We start from the raw sequence: 20,813 nt of genomic DNA on the forward strand, positions 1-20,813 counted from the left end.
TGCTGTAAAATTTAATCCACTCCAACCCTAAGAACTGTGCTGCTATATATAATATTATGTAGAAAAACTGATATTGATAGTGTTCTCTTGGGCCAAAGTGTTTAACACAGAAGTGGAAATCCTTGAATCCACTAGTCCTCAGTAAAGAGAGGAAATGTTATAGTATATCATAGACGTAAAATGGTATGATATAGAAGACAGTTTTAAAAATAAAATTTGGGATCCTTGGGATGACTGGTTAGCAACCCAACCAAACTGCTCTCAGTTACCAATGTTAAGGGCCTGATCCAGCTCTCATTAACATAAATATAAATTTTACCTCTGACTTCAATGGGGCAGCAGCAGGTCCCAAATCCACTCCCTTGGATCACTCTAGATTTACAGTATTGTAAATAAAGCCTGATCTGCACTGATTTAACTACATCAGTTTAGAAAGTAAAACCCATTTAGTTAAATCTGTATAACATTTGTATTTAGGCAAGGCCTGAATATGTGAGTTGGCACAATAAAGTAAGATACACTGAACGAGTTTGGTAACAGATATACAGAATAAAGCTCCACTCCAGCTACCACATACGCTTAATTTTAAGAGGAAGAGTTGCCCCACTGACTACAAATTTGCCATGTGTCTGCAGTATCAGGGCGTCTGTCCCACGCTCATTTGATAGGGGATATGGCTCACTGTACTCACCTCACAGGGACTAGTCGGGGGGCAGAACGCCAGTTTAATTTGGCAGCTATCGGCGCTGCCTCTGGGGTGAGCCCTTGGGTGTCTAGGGAGAGGGCACTGCCACACCCTTAGGGCTAAGTACTGCAGCCCGCTGGTGTTTGGGGGGATAGGGCCGAGCCTGGACAGAGGGTTGGCCAGGGAGGCCACCGGGCCCGGGAGAGGGGAGAGCAGAGTTTGCCCCTGATGGACACAGCGAGACTGTGCCCCAGAGGAGCAGCCGCTGCTGCAGTACCCGCGGGAGCCACCCCCAGGCCTTCACCGTGGGGGCAGGCTCGGGCCGGCCGGGGCAGAGCGAACCGGGCTGCGCTGTTTCTCAGGCAGCTGCTTGGCCACCTCTGCTCCTGCTAGGCCCCGGCTCGGGCGTTGCTTGGCAGAGGGACGCCAGCTCTGCGGGGAGGAGGCCGGTCGGCGCTGGGTGCGGGACGTGTCCAGGTCCGAGTCCGCCCCGCACGGCGGGATGGGGCTGGAGATGGAGCCGCTGCTCCAGGCCTGGAGCTACTTCAGGAGGCGGAAGTTCCAGCTCTGCGCGGATCTCTGCTCCCAGCTGCTGGAGAAATCCCCCGGACACCAGGTACCGGGCCAGGCCGCGGGGGTAGGGGCAGGGGCGCTGCGTGAACGATGGGCGGGGTGGAGGTTGAGGACTCAGGCTCACGAGAGAGCTGGAGCGGTGGTAAGAGTGGGCGGGCGCCGGGGAGTGTGTGTCAGCGCCCCCCTCACTCGGGGTGAGCGGAGTGTGTCCGCGCAGTAGGGTTTGTAGCTACACCTGGTGCATCGGGCTTTCCCCTGGCCCCCCAACATCATCCCTTTCCTGCCTCCCGTCCAGCCTGGGACTGGATTGCTCGAGGAAGTGCATGAGCATCGGTGCTTAGGGGAGCCATGCTTCTTACAAGGGAGGCTTGGGCAGCTTCTCTGCTTTATTGTCTGTTGCCACCCTGGCCTTCCAAACAGCTGTTCCAAGTGGGCGACTGTCTCCCAGTGACAGAGGAGGGAGTGTAAACCCATAAACTGCATCAGCCAGAAACATTTGCTAGACAGTTTGGAGGCACCTAGACTGAATTTAATCAATATAGAAGGTGGACCAATACAAGATATTACCTAACTGACCTTGTCTCTCTAATATTCTGGGACCAACACAACATCAGCACTGCAAAGTAATGTTAGCTAGCTCTTACGTATTGTTTGTTAGTAGATCTCCCAAAAGTACTATTAACTTGATAACTTGATCAGAACTGAGCAAGAACAAAAATCAAACTTGAATGTATATCTGTTGTCCTCATTTGATGCTAAGCCTCCCTATTAAGACAAAAATGCTTTTTTTAAAAAAACAAAAGTGAGCTAGCTACTACTGACCTCTCTGAAATCTTTCCTTCCTTCTAGAGAAGGCAGTGGAGCCCCCACAGATTTACTCTAAATCAGTGTTGAAGGGACATCTATTCCTCTAGTGGCATGAGATGGCATATGCACTTTAGGGCCCCAAATCCAAAGCAAGTAGTGAAGTAGGAGACAAAGGTACTTCTATAATTAAAATATATATGTTGTAATAGCAATAAGATAATTGTAGCCCTTTATCTCTCCCCCACCCCAAATCCAGTCCATCCCAAAACTCCGCCAGCCCAAGCAGAGTTCTGATCCTGTAAAAGGAGAAGTACTAGAGACATCATGAAATGCACAAGGGATTTTGATATTAATTTTATGTCAAAAATGCTCAGATGCAATTGTGATTGGCAGAAGTGTAAAACTAAGATTGATATTCCTGCTCATCTTCAATATCTGGTAAAGGGACTGTATATTTGAATTTGTTGTTTAATAATCAATTACATGGAACTGACAATTTGTTTCATCTGAATGGGTATTAACTAAGTGTTCAGTATGCTGTTCAAGGTTTACACTTCAGTTATACATGTTTGTCAAGGTTCCTCCCCCACTCTGAACTCTAGGGTACAGATGTGGGGACCTGCATGAAAAACCTCCTAAGCTTATCTTTACCAGCTTAGGTCAAAACTTCCCCAAGGTACAAAATATTACACCTTGGACAGGCCGCTACCACCACCAAACTAATACTGGTTACTGGGGAAGAGCTGTTTGGACGCGTCCTTCCCCCCAAAATACTTCCCAAAACCTTGCACCCCACTTCCTGGACAAGGTTTGGTAAAAAGCCTCACCAATTTGCATAGGTGACCACAAACCCAAACCCTTGGATCTGAGAACAATGAAAAAGCATTCAGTGTTTTACAAGAAGACTTTTAATAAAAAATAGAAGTAAATAGAAATAAAGAAATCCCCCCTGTAAAATCAGGATGGTATATATCTTACAGGGTAATTAGATTCAAAAACATAGAGAACCCCTCTAGGCAAAACCTTAAGTTACAAAAAAGATACACAGACAGAAATAGTTATTCTATTCAGCACAATTCTTTTCTCAGCCATTTAAAGAAATCATAATCTAACACATACCTAGCTAGATTACTTACTAAAAGTTCTAAGACTCCATTCCTGTTCTGTCCCCGGCCAAGACGACTACAGACAGACACACAAACCCTTTGATTCTCTCCCTCCTCCCAGCTTTTGAAAGTATCTTGTCTCCTCATTGGTCATTTTGGTCAGGTGCCAGCGAGGTTACCTTTAGCTTCTTAACCCTTTACAGGTGAGAGGAGCTTTCCCCTGGCCAGGAGGGATTTCAAAGGGGTTTACCCTTCCCTTTATATTTATGACACGCCCCCCAAATCTCAGCTAGGGTGAAACACTGGCTGGGATTTCTTCCTGGAGCTCTAGGAAAACAGAGTTAATAAGACACATGCATCTCTAAATATACTACCAAGTACATAAAGACTAACAATATTTTCCACATCTCAAGGACGATTTTAACCAGTTGATTCTGGGAAACTTTCACGGGAGAGTGCATCAGCCACTTTGTTAGAAGCTCCTGAGATGTGTTGGATGTCGAAATCAAAATCTTGGAGAGCTAAACTCCACCGAAGAAGTTTTCTGTTAGTTTCTTTGACGGTGTGAAGCCACTTTAGTGCAGCATGGTCGGTTTGCAGGTGGAAACGCCGTCCCCAAACATATGGGCGTAGCTTTTCCAGAGCGTAGACAATGGCATAACATTCTTTTTCAGTGACTGACCAGTTGCTTTCCCTCTCAGACAGTTTTTTGCTGAGAAACACTACAGGGTGGAATTCTTGATCAGGTCCTTTCTGCATTAAAACTGCTCCCACACCACGCTCGGATGCATCTGTGGTTACTAGGAACGGTTTGTCAAAGTCTGGGGCCCTTAGTACAGGGTCAGACATGAGTGTCGCTTTAAGCTTGTTAAAGGCCTTCTGACACTTTCCGGTCCACTGAACAGCATTTGGCTGTTTCTTTTTGGTTAGGTCTGTCAGTGGGGCAGCGATTTGGCTGTAGTGCGGTACAAATCGTCTGTAATAACCGGCCAAGCCTAAGAAGGATTGAACCTGTTTCTTTGACTTTGGGACAGGCCACTTTTGGATAGCATCCACTTTGGCCTGTAGGGGGCTGATAGTTCCTTGACCCACCTGGTGTCCAAGGTAAGTCACTCTGTTTAGGCCTATTTGACACTTCTTAGCCTTAACAGTTAGTCCTGCCTCCCTTATGCGCTCAAGGACTTTTTGTAGATGTTCCAGGTGGTCTGCCCAGGAATCCGAAAATATGGCCACATCGTCAAGGTAGGCGACTGCATATTCTCCTAATCCCGCTAGGAGACCATCTACAAGTCTTTGGAAAGTGGCGGGTGCATTTCGCAGCCCGAAAGGGAGTACATTAAATTCATACAGCCCGAGATGTGTGATGAAGGCTGACCTTTCCTTGGCAGATTCATCTAGCGGTACCTGCCAGTACCCCTTGGTTAAGTCCAAGGTAGAGATGAACTGGGCCCTTCCCAGTTTCTCTAATAGTTCATCTGTGCGTGGCATGGGATAGTTGTCTGGGCGAGTTACAGCATTTAGCTTACGGTAGTCCACGCAAAAACGTATTTCCCCATCTGGTTTGGGAACTAGAACCACTGGAGATGCCCATGCACTTTCAGAGGGGCGGATTACACCCATCTGTAACATATCCTGGATCTCCCGTTCTATAGCAGTTTTAGCTTGAGGAGACACCCGGTAAGGTTGGACCCTAATTGGGTGAGCATTACCTGTGTCAATGGAGTGGTATGCCCGTTCAGTCAGTCCTGGGGTGGCTGAGAACGTTGGCGCGTAGCTAGTGCACAGCTCCTGGATCTGCTGTCGCTGCATACGCCCAAGGGTCATGGAGAGGTTCACCTCTTCCACACCACCAGCACATTTCCCTTCGTAGTAGACACCTTCAGGCCACTCAGCGTCGTCTCCTCCCTGGGCTGTAAACTGACAAACCTTTAATTCTCTGGAATAAAAGGGCTTTAGAGAATTAATATGATACACCTTAGGCTTTCGGTTGGAGGTGGGGAATGCTATGAGATAATTAACAGCTCCCAGGCGCTCCTGGACCACGAATGGCCCTTCCCACGATGCTTCCATTTTATGGGCCTGGAGCGCCTTTAAGACCATGACCTGGTCTCCTACTTTGAAGGAACGCTCTCTGGCATGTTTATCATACCAGGCTTTTTGCTCTTTTTGAGCATCCTGTAAGTTTTCTCTAGCAAGGGCTAAAGAGGTTCGGAGGGTGTTTTGTAGGTTGGTTACAAAGTCCAGAATGTTAGTTCCTGGAGAAGGTGTAAATCCCTCCCATTGCTGCTTCACCAACTGCAATGGCCCCTTAACCTCACGGCCATATACAAGTTCAAATGGGGAAAACCCTAAACTGGGATGTGGTACAGCTCTGTAGGCAAAGAGCAACTGCTGCAATACTAGGTCCCAATCATTGGAGTGCTCATTTACGAATTTACGTATCATGGCCCCCAAAGTTCCATTAAACTTCTCCACCATGCCATTTGTTTGATGATGGTAAGGAGTGGCAACCAAGTGATTTACCCCATGAGCTTCCCAAAGGTTTTTCATAGTTCCTGCCAGGAAACTAGTCCCTGCATCTGTGAGGATGTCGGAGGGCCAACCTACCCTGGCAAAAATGTCTGCTAGTGCCTGGCACACACTTTTAGCCCTGGTGTTGCTTAGAGCTACTGCTTCCGGCCATCGGGTGGCAAAATCCATGAAAGTCAGTATGTACTGCTTTCCTCTGGGTGTCTTTTTCGGAAAAGGACCCAGAATATCCACAGCTACTCGCTGAAATGGAACTTTAATGATGGGGAGTGGCTGGAGAGGAGCTTTGACCTGGTCTTGGGGTTTTCCCACTCTTTGGCACACCTCACAAGACTGGACATAGGTAGAAACATCCTTGCCCATTCCCTCCCAGTGGAATGACCCCCCCAAACGGTCTTTGGTCCTGTTCACCCCAGCATGGCCACTAGGGTGATCATGGGCTAAGCTCAAGAGCTTGGCCCGGTATTTAGTTGGAACTACCAACTGTCTCTGAGGATGCCAGTCTTCCTGGTGTCCCCCAGAAAGAGTTTCCTTGTATAAAAGTCCTCTTTCTACAACAAACCTGGATCGATTAGAAGAGCTGAGAGGCGGTGGGTTGCTCCGTGCCGCCGTCCAAGCTCTCTGGAGGCTTTCATCTGCTTCTTGTTCGGTCTGGAACTGTTCCCTTGATGCTGGAGACATCAGTTCCTCATGGGATTGTGGACCTAGGCTTGGTCCCTCTGGAAGCGATATAGGGGATGGAGCTGTTTCTGTTGACTGTGAACCGCTCTCCGCTGGTGTACTATGTTGGGATTCAGGCTCCGGCTGAGCCTCTTGTGTAGGGTTATCGGCTGCTGCCAGTTCAGGTTCGGTGGGGCCCTCTGGTGTTGAGGTTGCAAGTACTGGATTCAGTGCTGACACGGGGTCTGGTGTTGGTTGTTCGGCTGGTTCCGGTTCTGGGACTGGTTCCGTCTGGGTCTCTGGGACTGGATCCACTACTGCTGTTGCAGACATTGGCCTGGGGTCCAGGTCCATCACCTCTGACTGGGTCCTGATAGAAGTTTCCGGAACAGAGCTAGGCCTCACGGCTTGTTTAGCCTGGTTGCGGGTGACCATTCCCACCCTCTTGGCCTGCTTCACATGATTGGCCAAGTCTTCCCCCAACAGCATGGGGATGGGATAATCATCATAGACTGCAAAAGTCCACATTCCTGACCAGCCCTTGTACTGGACAGGCAACTTGGCTGTAGGCAAATTGAAAGAGTTGGACTTGAAGGGTTGAATCGTCACTTGGATCTCTGGGTTGATTAAATTGGGGTCCACTAAGGAAGCATGGATAGCTGACACTTGTGCTCCGGTGTCCCTCCACGCGGTGACCTTCTTCCCACCCACACTCACAGTTTCCCTCCGCTCCAAGGGTATCTGGGAGGTATCTGGGCCTGTGGACCTCTGGTGTGATTCCGGTGCAATGAACTGTAATCTGTTGGGGTTCTTGGGGCAGTTGGCCTTTACATGCCCCAGCTCGTTACACTTAAAACATCGTCCAGCTGACGGGTCACTGGGGCGAGGAGGGTTGCTGGAGAACGGGGTGGTGGGACGATAAGGGGTCTGGAGGGTTCTTTGGGAGGTAGGTGGGGCTTTGGGCGGCCCCCGGTAATAGGGTGTGGTCTGGGGTGGTCCCTTCTGGTCTCCGCTCCAACTGCGACCAGTTTTCTTCTTCTCTGCCACCTCCACCCATCTGGCTCCAATCTCTCCTGCCTCAATTACAGTTTTGGGTTTCCCATCTAGGATGTATCTTTCTATTTCCTCAGGAACACCCTCTAAGAATTGTTCCATTTGCATTAGGAAGGGCAAATTTACTGGAGATTCAACACTTGCTCCTGATATCCAGGCATCCCAATGTTTTACAATGTGGTAGGCATGTCGGGTAAATGACATGTCTGGTTTCCACCTTAGGGCTCTGAACCTCCGACGAGACTGCTCGGGTGTTATCCCCATTCTGACTCTCGCCTTGGATTTAAACAGTTCATACTTGTTCATGTGTTCTTTAGGCATTTCAGCTGCCACCTCAGCTAAGGGTCCACTGAGCTGCGGCCTCAGCTCTACCATGTATTGGTCAGTAGAGATGTTGTACCCAAGGCAGGCCCTTTCGAAGTTTTCTAAGAAGGCCTCAGTATCATCACCTGCCTTGTAGGTGGGGAACTTTCTGGGATGGGAAGTGGTACCTGGAGAAGGATTGCTAGGGTTTGTTGGTATATTCTGCTGGGCCTTTATCCTCTCCATCTCCTCCACATGCTTCCTCTCTTTTTCCTTCTCCTCCTCCACATGCTTCCTCTCTTTTTCCCTCTCCTCCTCCACATGCTTCCTTGCCTCCATTTCCCTCTTGTGGGCAGCCTCTTGGTGTTGTTCTGCCTCCCTTTCTTGTTCCTTCTTCAGCTGCATGAGTTCTATCTGTCTTTCATGTTCCCTTTGTTTTTCCTCAGCCTGAAATTTGGCTAATTCCAGCTGTAGTCGAGCTGAGGATTTGGCCATTCTAACCTCTCTGTTTTTAACTAACTTTACACCCGAGGTTTAGAAATAAACAAACAAAACTTGGCTGTAAAATTTTGCTGTGCTGGAATAGAATACCTATTCTCTGATAGTGATTGTCAGCCTACAGAAAAAGACAATTCCCTTGTCTCTGCTCTGGGCCCAAATTAAAGCAAAAAACCTCCAACTACTTGGAAACCTGCTTACCCAGCCCAAAGAAGAAAAAAATTTCTTTTCAAACCTGTGCTCCTTGTAAAACAAACAAAAAAAAAATCAAAATCCTAAAAAAAAACCCTGCCACTTTTGTCTCCAGGCAAATGGGTAGAGCACACACCCCCTATTTACTTTTAGGAAGAAAAGAGAGAAAAAAAACAAAACCTCTGGGTTGGAAGACTGTGAATTTCCCTGCAGGAGTTAAGTACCCTGCCTCCAGGCAAAGAAAATCTGCAATTCACAAGATAATCCCCTTTTGTCTCTGCTTGGCCACAAAGCAGAGAGAAACCAAGCTGCTTTCAGTTTCAAAGCTGCCTTCTGGACTTCCTAAAAATTCCTTTTTAAAATCTGTATTTCTAGTTCAAAAAATCTCAACTGGATCTCAAAATGATTTCAGGTTAATCCCACCACTGTGCCACCATGTCAAGGTTCCTCCCCCACTCTGAACTCTAGGGTACAGATGTGGGGACCTGCATGAAAAACCTCCTAAGCTTATCTTTACCAGCTTAGGTCAAAACTTCCCCAAGGTACAAAATATTACACCTTGGACAGGCCGCTACCACCACCAAACTAATACTGGTTACTGGGGAAGAGCTGTTTGGACGCGTCCTTCCCCCCAAAATACTTCCCAAAACCTTGCACCCCACTTCCTGGACAAGGTTTGGTAAAAAGCCTCACCAATTTGCATAGGTGACCACAAACCCAAACCCTTGGATCTGAGAACAATGAAAAAGCATTCAGTGTTTTACAAGAAGACTTTTAATAAAAAATAGAAGTAAATAGAAATAAAGAAATCCCCCCTGTAAAATCAGGATGGTATATATCTTACAGGGTAATTAGATTCAAAAACATAGAGAACCCCTCTAGGCAAAACCTTAAGTTACAAAAAAGATACACAGACAGAAATAGTTATTCTATTCAGCACAATTCTTTTCTCAGCCATTTAAAGAAATCATAATCTAACACATACCTAGCTAGATTACTTACTAAAAGTTCTAAGACTCCATTCCTGTTCTGTCCCCGGCCAAGACGACTACAGACAGACACACAAACCCTTTGTTTCTCTCCCTCCTCCCAGCTTTTGAAAGTATCTTGTCTCCTCATTGGTCATTTTGGTCAGGTGCCAGCGAGGTTACCTTTAGCTTCTTAACCCTTTACAGGTGAGAGGAGCTTTCCCCTGGCCAGGAGGGATTTCAAAGGGGTTTACCCTTCCCTTTATATTTATGACAATGTTGCATGAAAAAAGAAGGTTCTCCAACTTTCATCCTGGATAAATACCATTTTATGTAAAGGTCATTATTGCTATTATTTCTTGGAGAACAGCAGCTAGATGGGCTTTGTCTCTGGACAAGATATACTGGGAAGATTTTAGTTCTCACAAAATGTCCTACGCGTCAGTTTCTCTTAAGAGCTTGAGAGTTCACCCTTCCCCATAAGGGAAAAGAGGCAAAGGATCTCAAGGAGCAACCACTGAAATTGCACAAGGTATACGATTTGATGAGCACTTGTTTACGCTAAATATTTGAAAACATTTATTCATACCATAAGCCCTAAGTCACCACACAAAAGCCCCAAGGAACAAATAAAAAAGCTTTTACTTAGAAAGGACATTCAGAGAAAGCTTGAAGGTGTAATCTCATGATTGTTTCCACTAATTACTGCTGTACATGCACTAGACATCTGCAGAGCTGTTCTTCACAGGGTCTTCCACATCAAAAAGCTTGCCTTATTTATGAAGTGTGTTTGCAGTATGTATACTTAGATTGTAAGCTTTTTGGGTCAGGGACCATCTTATGTTTGTACAATGTCTAGCAAAATGGGGCCCTCAACAATGACTGGGGTTCCTAGGGTACAACCACAATACTAATAGTACCATATTAACACTGCTGCAGCAGTGTTATTCATTTATAAATATCTAAAGTGCCAAACTGAGAAGTTTTCCAAATCATTACCAGTCTGAATATGAAAAGTTTGTTTATTTATTGTATAGGGAGCTTTTTAATGTGCACTGTAGAACTCCAACATACAAGCATTGCAGTGTGATTTTTTTTTTCCTTGGGACTGCAAAAATTTTGCTGAAAAGTTACTTCGTCTTTTGCTGAGCTTATTGCAGAACCAACTGAGGAAACCAGCTCATAGCAGAAGAAATAGGGTAAGGAGCATAATATATCATGGGCTGGGAGAAAGCGTTTAGGAATAGTATGGCTGGGGGGAGGAGGAGAAGGCGGCAAATAAGATATTAGCATGAGAGGACAGCAGTGGCAGGTGAAACGAACAAGTGGAAAAATAGCAGTTCGAAGAGAGAAAGATCTAAACTTTCTAATTTTAGAGGAAGCTGCAGTGTAGAGGACATTGTAGGCACAGCAGGGGTTTGATATTGGTAGTATTTGAAGACTATCAACTGAGTCATTAGTCTTAGCTTGCTGGGTTTTTGCTGTATGTTTGCCATCCAAATATTGAGCATGGACCCAATCTTGCAAACACTTAAGTTCATACATATCTTTACTCCCATGAATAAAAGTTCAAATGTGCTATTTGGAGGGTCAGGGCCCACTGTTTGTACCAGCTGGTGTTAATGTCATAGCTTTGACAATTGACAATGAAGGCAACTTTGTATAGATCTAGAAACAATCAATTACTTTTTATTTGCAAACTGGATAAAGCTAAGCTACCGATTTCAAATCACACAAGGAAAAAAAGTGGAAACACCTTTTAAAATAATTGATTTCATATAGCATAAGTCCCAGTGTACGATTTATACTTCTGTCTGAAAATGTACTTATTGCCACAAGTAACTAGTGTTGCTTTAGCTGAAGGATTAAAGTGAATGGAATTCTCTCAAATTTGTACATTTGACAATTCTTTGCATATAGTCAGTTTCACTGTTGCTGCTATATAATTATTTGAGGAATCCTCATTTAAAAGTTCAATTTAAACAGGAATGGCTTGCTTTTTAAAGTGTACTGTATTTCTACTTGACTGACGCTCTTAGTTCTCAGATTAATTTTTTGTCTTTTAAATCTGCACTATGTATTTAAGTCTCTGTGGAAAACACTTTGTATAACTGAAATCAATACAAAAAATTCATAGACTTTAAAAAACTGTAATAATTAGTTTAAAGTGAATTGGTCAGCATATTTCTTCAGAAAGATTGTAGAGTGCACAGTATTTCATGGTGTATTTATGAGTCAGAAATATGATGGCAATCCTCTGACAATCTTATCTGACAGCCCATGTAGAAGGTGGAACTACTAACAGATGGTATAGGAGTATTGATAAAAATCTCTTTATTGGTACAAAAAGAAACTAAACAGGCAAGATTCTTCATTGTAGCAACTTGAGTCAGACTCACCATATCAAAAATTCTACATTTGAAATCTCACTGAGAAGCCATTTTCTGTGTACATAAAGACTAGCCTTTAAAGTGTTTGATATAGTTAATGCTAGAAGGCAGACAAATGTTAAATGATTTGTCTTCTCTGTTGTCTGCCAATTACTGTGTTATCTACTCAGCATGACTCAGATTCTGCAGCTTTTATTGTAATCCACAAGAAGCTAAGGCTAGTATTAGCTTTTATTGGCTACCTGCCTGATATTTTACAACTCTGCTTCTGATTTATAAAACAGCGTCTTTCTCCTCACTGTGTTAGTGCACTTTTATCGTCATCTTCTTGATCCAAGCCTTGATATGTCACATTTGCAGTGTTATTGTAGTCATGATGGTCCTTGGTTACCACATTTACTTCCACAATTTAAGCAACCGCACCAGACACACCAAAAAAAACCAAACCCTATTATCTAGAGCCAGGCCTTAGATAAAACAGAATTTGCTCCTAAGAGAAAGTCCGGGATACACACCTAAACACATTTAAAAGTGCCTTCACTAAACAGGGACACCCTTATGAAAGAAGTAGATCACATAATGCAAAGAGCCACCAAAATACCCCAAGAGAACCTGCTTCGGTACAGAAAAAAGAAACCCATTTATCACACATCCCTCACTGTCACCTACCAGCCCACACTGGAATCCATATGGGGTATCAAATTATTACAATTGGGATGGGAACCCCATCCTGAAAGAAGACTTTCCTGAGCCCTCTTCTGACCTTCAAACATCTCCCCAGTCTTGCCAACATCATCTTCAGAAGCAAGCTCCCCACATACAAGGACCCACCAACTCAAAGCAGCACCAGACCCTGCCAAAACAGATGCAAAACCTGCAGAAATATCTCCACTTCAATACCCCTCACAACACACCTTTCAAGGTTCCTGGGTCCTATACATCTGTCACAACATGAGGCATTTTATGCACTGGTTGAGGTACACCATAACAACTGGGTGGGTGAAACCAGACAATCATTGTGCTCTCTAATGAGCCTACAGAGAGAAAAAGTGATAAAAGAAGAAGACACTATATCACCCATGGACCAACTCTTTTCACAAAGCTATTGCTCCATATCTGATCTTTCAGTACTTGTCCTCAAAGGAAATCTGCTCAACACTTTCAAAAGGCGAGCTAGGGAACTTAAATTCATAACTCCGCTAGACAGACCCCAAAAGCCATGGACTTAATAGGGTCACTGATTTTTATGGCTTATTACAACAATTTGCAATATATCACACTGCCTGCTACCCTTAGTTGCTCACTTCAAACCCTTTATTTGTAACAGTCTAACTCCCAATTTCCCATTTCATTGCAAGTGACCTCCTCCAACATGTTGCCCCTTCTGCTTACCAGTCTTTAGCTCAGAAACTCTGCTTTCTTCCCCAGACCTGAAGGAGAATTCTGTGTAGCTCAAAAGTTTGTACTTGCAACAGCAGAACTTTGGTCCAATAAAAGATTATCTCACATACCTTGTCAATCTGTCATATGTTCATTCTGCTTGGCTCAGGTCAGAGGGAAAAGGGCTAGTATGCCTCAATCTGCATTTTCATATTAACTTATTTGCGCTTTTGTTTTAAACTCAGTCTAACTTTACGTATTGTTTCGAGCCTACTGAAAGTAAGCGATTAAAAAGGAAACCATATTCACATACGCAAATCTGTTTACTCTGCATTTAATAAAAGTTAATATTTTCTAAGACACTCAGAAGAGCAGATATCAAAGTATGAGATAACCTTTGAAGTCGGAACTCTAAGGGGTGCACATTACTCAAACATCTACTCATCTTTACATGCTTATTCTAATGTTCAGTAATTTAAAAAAGCATTTCTTTTTATCCTTATTATTCAACAGTTGGCCTCATGCATTATTTACCCCACACCATCCAAAACCTGTACTGAATACTTTTCTATGGTGCTCATCACCATAAAATCTGAGTTTCTGAAAAACATTAATGAATTTATCTTGACAACATCCCTGTGAGGTAAGGTAGTAGTTGGGAACTAAACCACAGAGCAAGTATGGTCAAAATTGTCCATTGGTTTTTGCTGCCCAAGTTGAGATGCCCAGAGCCTAATATCCAGAGAGCTTAGCATTTTTATAGATATGTTCAAATATACAGCTCCCATTGACTTTGTTTACAGTTGCATGTTCAACACTTCTGCAGCTCAAGCCCCAGACATCTCATGTTGGGCACCCAGAAGTGAATATACAATTAATAACTACCTGTGAAAAGTTTGGTTTGAGCGAGCTGCTCAACATCACATAGGAACTCTGGGCCAGGAGAATCTTAGAAAGGGATAGAATCCAGTTCCCTAGGGTGGCATTCAACTCTTAGCCTCAAGACCCTCATCTCTTTTCCTGCAGTCCCTGACTCACTGGATGCACATCTTCCAACTTTTACAACAAATGAGGCAGGGGTTCTAGAAACAATAGCCTCATCTTGTACACAGTCCTGAGTCATTCCCTGAGTACCTATCAATGGAGGTGTACTGAATGAGTCAGGAAAAGCAGTAGGTGATAATGTAACAAAAGATTGAGTAGTAAAATTTTCAAAAGTGCTTAAGTACTACTGACTTAAAAATGGGACTTAGATGGTTAAATCACTACGGCCCACATCCTCAAGAGTATTTAAGCTCCTAACTTCCACTGAAATTGATGTCAATGGAAGTTTGAGCCTAAAGCATTAAGCTTTGAGGCATCGCATTAATTTTTCAGCCAATCATGCATGAACTAGAATTTCTCTTGCAACGATACTAAATACTTTATATTGGCATTGTAAACCAATTCTTAAAGAATTAATCAGTAAAATTGATTCCAAAATGTAACTAGATCAACTTTTAAAAAATCAGATCAAGGAATTGGAGTTTTAAAAGATTCCCTTAAACAGATTCTCTTTTGATATGTACTGTATTTTTACTTATTTAAGAAGTCTCCAGAGAATTCAGTGGATGACTTCCCAATAAAACTCTTACAACATGCTGGGTATATGAATGCATGAACCATTAATGCCAAATACAACCTTTTCTCCTACGTGACAGAGAGAACACTCTCTCTACTGCTGTCTGTTTATTGTCTGATTTGTTGCCTAATCCGATTACTGTTCTTTGTGTTCCATGTGTCACATTCAAGGCACTAAACCAGCACAGATGTACTAACTGAACATGTAATTCAGCTATTAAGAGGGAGGGGAAATGGCTCAATAGTATAATTGTTAATAGATGTGTAATGAATGTCCTGCTTTAAAAAAAACTTATTTAATGCTCTACTATAGGACTTTGTGCTTTCACTAAACCCCCTTTTTTTTTTTTTAAATACTTCCCTCCCCTGACCCTCAGTGCTGTTACTCCTATGGGATTGATTTTTTTTTTTTTATAGAAATGAAGTAATTGCTAAATAATTAAAACACCTTGAACCTAGCTACTTGTATGCTGATTTTTAACAAGGTCAGAGTAAACATATAATTAACATGTTCACATGGAGATGCACTTCTGAAAGCATCCTCAGCTGAAATAAACTGTTGACACAAATTGCTGTGGTTACTAAATGTAAAGATAAATATTATTAGTGATTCATTTAATCACTTCCCTGCACTATGACAATGTACATGTACAGTGATGCCAGTAGCAATTTGGCCTGCATTTTCAGTATACACTGATTTTTTTCACAGTATGTTGCACATATCAATTCATATTTACCTTAAATTTGAGTTGTAGATACAGGCATGTTATAAGCGTCAAATAGTTATCCAGACAGTGTTTGAGGCTCTCCTCTTTCTTTAAGATGTTACATTAGAGGTTTCTGTTTTTATAAAAACAGCTCTTTTTGGTAGTTTTATCTCAAAATGGATTGATTTCACACAGTAACTTTCATTTTAAAATGCCCTCAAGGGTTTATAAATCTGCGCTGAATTCTTCTTTCATTTATACTTTTACAACATTAGCAACTTCAAGAGGGGATTAGATGTGTAAAAGAGGACTAACTTAGACCCTTTGTTGTTAAGACCAGGCCACTTGTTAGCTTATTCTTGCAAGTCTTTACTCAAGGTGACTAGTTCCATTGATTTCAGTTGGATTATGTACATGAGTAAAAATTGCAGGATCCACTCTTATTCTGTTACACTACCTTTTATTATTAATCATTTCCATGAATGGAAATGACTAATAAGTTCCATTGCTTGCTTAAATGTTAGCCAACTTAAATGTATTAGCCAACACATCCTATAACTCTAGTGCAGGCAAGGCAGTGTATACACCCTACCATGTATAGTTGGTCAACCTTACTCTCTTAAAAATGAGAGGGAATGTAACTCTCGTAGCTTCATTTAGCTTAGTTATGATGAATGTTCTTATATAGGAAATATTTTGGATGACTCTAAATTAGTGTTAACAAATAATGCCTAGAGTAAGATACACAACTTGAATATCCAGGCATTTGAGTTAGGGCTGCCACAGTATCCTTAAAATTGCTCGTTTGCTATTGCAACATAGTATGGAGGATCACCAACTGCTCTGAAGCCATTTTCTAGTAGCCCATATCTATATATAATAAAACAGTAAGACCTATATCTGGCCAACAGTCCTAAATCATTGTGATATCAGCAGTAACTCAGCCAATCATAACCCTTATTTTACAGCTAATTTCCATGCTACAATTTCATTGGCGAAAGTCAGTGATATGAGGGAGATGGACAGATGATGGATTGCATAGATGGTAGATTACTTGGTCCAACAGCTACAGTTCTTCAAAAGGTTGGTTTCATCCATACAGATCATCCCAGGCTCCCCTGTGTAACCTACACCCCTAAACAAAACTCAATTCTCCCTGCACAACCCCACAAATGCAAATCACAACTACCTGCACAACCACACACAAATAACCCCAAACACAGCGCCTCACTGCAGCACACACCCCTTATATACAGCTTGTGCAAATCTCCCAGCACAACACAGGCACTTATCCAACCACACTCATACTTAACATAAACTTGAGCAGCAAAGCTATAATGCACACAGTGGGATGAATAAAGGACAACTTGGACCAACCTCAATGTCCTTGTTTTTATAAGAATAAAAAATATATAGTAGCATCCAGAAGACTAGTACCTATTAAAAGAACATTACATCCTAAACAAAGTCAAGTATTCAAGAGACAGGAACCGCTTCAGCCCCAAATGATTCCAAACAGGATTTTGTGATTCAACACAGCCCCTCCTTGGGGAAGCTTTATCATAAAAAACCCTAGTGCAAATAATCCATAACAGAAGGCCCTAAATGTAGTCCATTTATCATCCCAGTGCACGTATTCCTTAAAATTAGATGACATCTAGTCCACTGATGGAGCATATATCACACTCTGGCATCTTCCTTGGTCCTCTTGGTCCTTGGATGCCAGGACAGCCATCCCAGCCAGAGTGCATCCCTGCTCCCCTACAGCCTCTGTGCTGGGAGCTCATCCTCAGAGGGGCATCCATCACTCTCCCTGTTCCATTAACCTCTCCTCTCAGATTTGTAGGCACATAGGATCTTCCACTACTCAAATGCCTTTAGTGCTCAGTTCTGGCTTGGGAATCAGCAGACAACTCCCTCTGCTACTCTCCTGCCTTGAGCCCTGGCTCGGGGAGGTCGTCCAGCAGACCTCGCTTGCTGCTATCTTGCCTTCAGCCTTCCCCCAGGAACCTTCTGTAGCTTTTTTCAGAGACTTTCTCCATGCTGCTACCTGAACCTTTATAACCCTACCCTCTTAACTGGCCAAAATGGGAGCACCTATTTTGCTGGACCTTTTTCATTTAAGGGGGACAGCCACCTTATTACAGGGTTCTTTTTAGTTATGTTTTGGGTTTTGAGCCTTTAATGTGACTTGGGTCACATCTTTTCAACCTTTCTCTACTGTCATGAGAGCTAAAAAAATTTTTTTAAAGTAAGTTGAGATTCTAATGTAAACATAGGGTTCTAGGAGTTGGGGCTTAAAAATATATATATATATATATATATCACATATTGGGAGGTTTGTGATTGCAGTATGATTCCTCCAGACCACACTGCATTGCAGTGAGAGATGCTGGGCATCCACAGCTTTTGCTGACTTCATCTGCAATTCAGAGTGCTGCATTTCTGCTTATCAGGGCCCTGTCTGAAATTGGACATCCAGCAAATGAGGAATGTACCATTAGTGGCCACATGCCAATGTCTGGTTTAAAGTGACTTGCTCAGCATTACACAGGCAGTCAGTGTGTGGGACAGCTAAGACTAGGACTGACTGTGTGGAATTCACTTGTCCTAATCACAAGAAAATAGTTTGTCTTCCTGCAGCCCTCTGCCTTGCTTTCTAAGCACAACTTCTAGAGCAGGTGATACAGATCCTACAAGCAGTCTGATTCAGTACACAGTGGAGAGTCATACCCTGGACACCATCCCTCCATCACCCAATGATCATAATTAAGGACTGCATCATAATGCATATACACAAGGGGGATGAATTAAAGTTGCCCATGCAATCTGAATTGCTGGCATTTTTTAACTTTTGAGTGCTTGATTTTTCAATCTAAATAATAGTCTTTGAATAGTTTGTTTGTAATTTCCAGGTGCCAGCTCCTGCCAAGGCCCTTCAGTCTCACTTGAACACTGACAAATGCATGGTTAGAAATCAGTCCAGCTCACCTGTGTGTTAGTATTGTTAAAATGAGTATTACTTTTACAGAGATCTGTTTAGTGTTTGGATTTTATTAAAGTTTTTGAGTTGTTGCATTTGTTAATCTCGCATTATCTGTATCCCACTGTGATGGTGTGCACCCACCTCTTGTGAGCACCTCCTGTTTTGTGTGTGTGAGAAACTGCACACTCTCTCTGCGCCCCCTGACAGCTGTTAACCTCGTCAGGTGGGTCTTTAGTGGCTCAGCCCTCTAGCCAAGTCACATACAGTCTCTAAGCACAAACAAATCCCTTTTGGGGTAAAAGGTTCAACAGGGTCTGTCCTTGTTAAAGTCTTTAGCCCTGTCTCTGGGCTCAGTCCTCAGTGCCTTCTGAGCTTTAAGTCCATGTCTGCCCTGGTATAGAGCAGTGCCCCTGGAGCTTTCTCCCTGGGACTTATGCCCTTCACTTGGGTCTCTAAACAAGGCTTAACCCCTTCTCAGGGCTCAGGCCAGTGACTGGTGGGGAGAACCTGGGCCCAACCACTACTCCAGGTCCCAACCCTGGGACCCTATAAGTAGCAGCTGCTTCCTGTAATAGCTGCTGCTGCTATTCCCTGAGCCACTTCGCACGTAGCCCCTTCCGCTTCACCTTTACCTCAAGGCTGAAGGTTTCTGTTCTTTGTTTGCGCAGGGTCTCCCCCAGGCCTCCTTGCTTGGGCAGTTTCACAGCTGTCCAGTCCTTCCTCAGGGCTCTGGACCCAGCCAGCAACTGATCTGCTCAGCCCCAACAGCTCCTGTTATCTGAGCCTGCTGTGTTCCTATTGGCTGCTTCCCTGCAGCTTTCTAGGGAGACCTGGAGGACCCACCCTTACTGCTCCTTTTCTGGCTTGGGGTGTGGTAGGACAGCAAGGCCTCCTGCAGGAGACATCAAAGGTCCTGGTACACCCCCATCACACCTAAGTTATAAGCAGGAATCCTAGAAATCTGTTTTTCACAAAAAATGTGGAATTTGCATTTTTGTACAGAGAATCTTTAGTTTTTACATTATGTGCAAAAATAAAAACAGAAGCCCATTTATCTGAGCCTCCATTTTCTGGCTCTCTGTATTAATTGAACTGGGGCTGACCGCCTGAGCCCTGCCACCAGGAGTTGAAGCTCTCCAAGTTATCTGAATTTTTGATTATCCGATCTGGCCCCGATCCCAATTAGATCAGATAAGCAGGGTTCCACTGTATTGTGGCTAGGGAAACCTCAGTTCAGCATTTCATTTTAATCATGGAAAAACAGATTTTTATGTTTTTTATCAGAGAATGTTGGGGGGATTTTACCATAGAAACCTTATAACCAGGGATTCTAATTAATATTTAAGTGTTTGTTTGCTTTGTAACTATCAAAGTATTCGCTATGAAGCTTGGAAACTTAACTAGTCAGGAGAGAAACATTACCAAGTGTGAAATACTAGTTTACCACAAGAGGTGTCATCTGCTGCCCAACAGAAGGCCTATAGACACCAGACAAACAATTTTGGCACCTCAGTGCACAAAATACTTTAATTACTCCCTCCGCACCCATGAAGAGGGGATGTGCACAAACCTTCCACCCATCACACTTTGAACTGGGGGAAAGGAATAAAAATCCCTGCCAGAAGGATCTCTATCATTATGCTTCTTGGAATTTGGAGAGGGCAGTATTTCTAAGCATAAGCAAGGTATTCCCAAACTTCTTAACTTGAGTTAGCCTTAAAGGACATATAGAGCTTGCACATTGCAGCCGTTTCTATTACTTTTTGAAACCTAAGACTGTAACTCAATTGTGGGTATATGTTTACCTGCTTTAACTTTGTAAAGGTTTTTTTTCTTAGTTAATAAACCTTTAGTTAGTTTAATATAGGATTGGCTACAAGCATTGCCTTTGGTTAGAGATCTAAGATACAATTGACCTAGAGTAAGGGACTGGGAGTGACCTGAATATTATTGTGATTTTTTTTTTTTTTGGTGTAAGGGACCATGTGTCACAAAGGCAGGCTTGCCTGGGTAGCAAGATAGACCCGAGTGCCCTAGGGGACTGTCTGTGACTCCATGTTAAAGCTGGTATAGTGGTTGGGGAGTTCACATTTGACACTTGGTTGATGAAATCTAATTATAGAACACACAACCAGTTTGGGGTTTGTGCCCTGGTTTGTAACAGTCTGCCCTGAGGTTGGCACCCACATTTGTGAACCACTCCAGACAGCTTGACAGCCCGTGCACCATGAAATTGCTGGCATTGTCTAACTTTTGTGTTTGATTTTGCAACCTAAGTAATATCCTTTGAACAGTTTGTCAGTAATTTCTTAATTTTGTTTCCTAAAAGGAAAAGAGATACAAACAAACGTTGTTA

General features: G+C 43.3%; 1 protein-coding gene across 1 annotated transcript in view; it reads left to right on the forward strand.

Moving 5' to 3' along the window:
* Positions 1 to 793: 793 nt before the first annotated feature.
* TTC8 (tetratricopeptide repeat domain 8) overlaps positions 794 to 20,813 on the forward strand; it is a 73,646-nt gene continuing 53,626 nt past the window's right edge. Inside the window, exon 1 of the mRNA XM_073349394.2 lies at positions 794 to 1,301. Coding sequence (XP_073205495.1) covers positions 1,188 to 1,301 — 114 coding nt within the window. The 5' untranslated portion in view covers positions 794 to 1,187. The remainder of the gene's footprint in view (positions 1,302 to 20,813) is intronic.

Source organism: Lepidochelys kempii, chromosome 6, assembly GCF_965140285.1.
Source record: "Lepidochelys kempii isolate rLepKem1 chromosome 6, rLepKem1.hap1, whole genome shotgun sequence".
Taxonomy (NCBI): Eukaryota; Metazoa; Chordata; order Testudines; family Cheloniidae; genus Lepidochelys; species Lepidochelys kempii.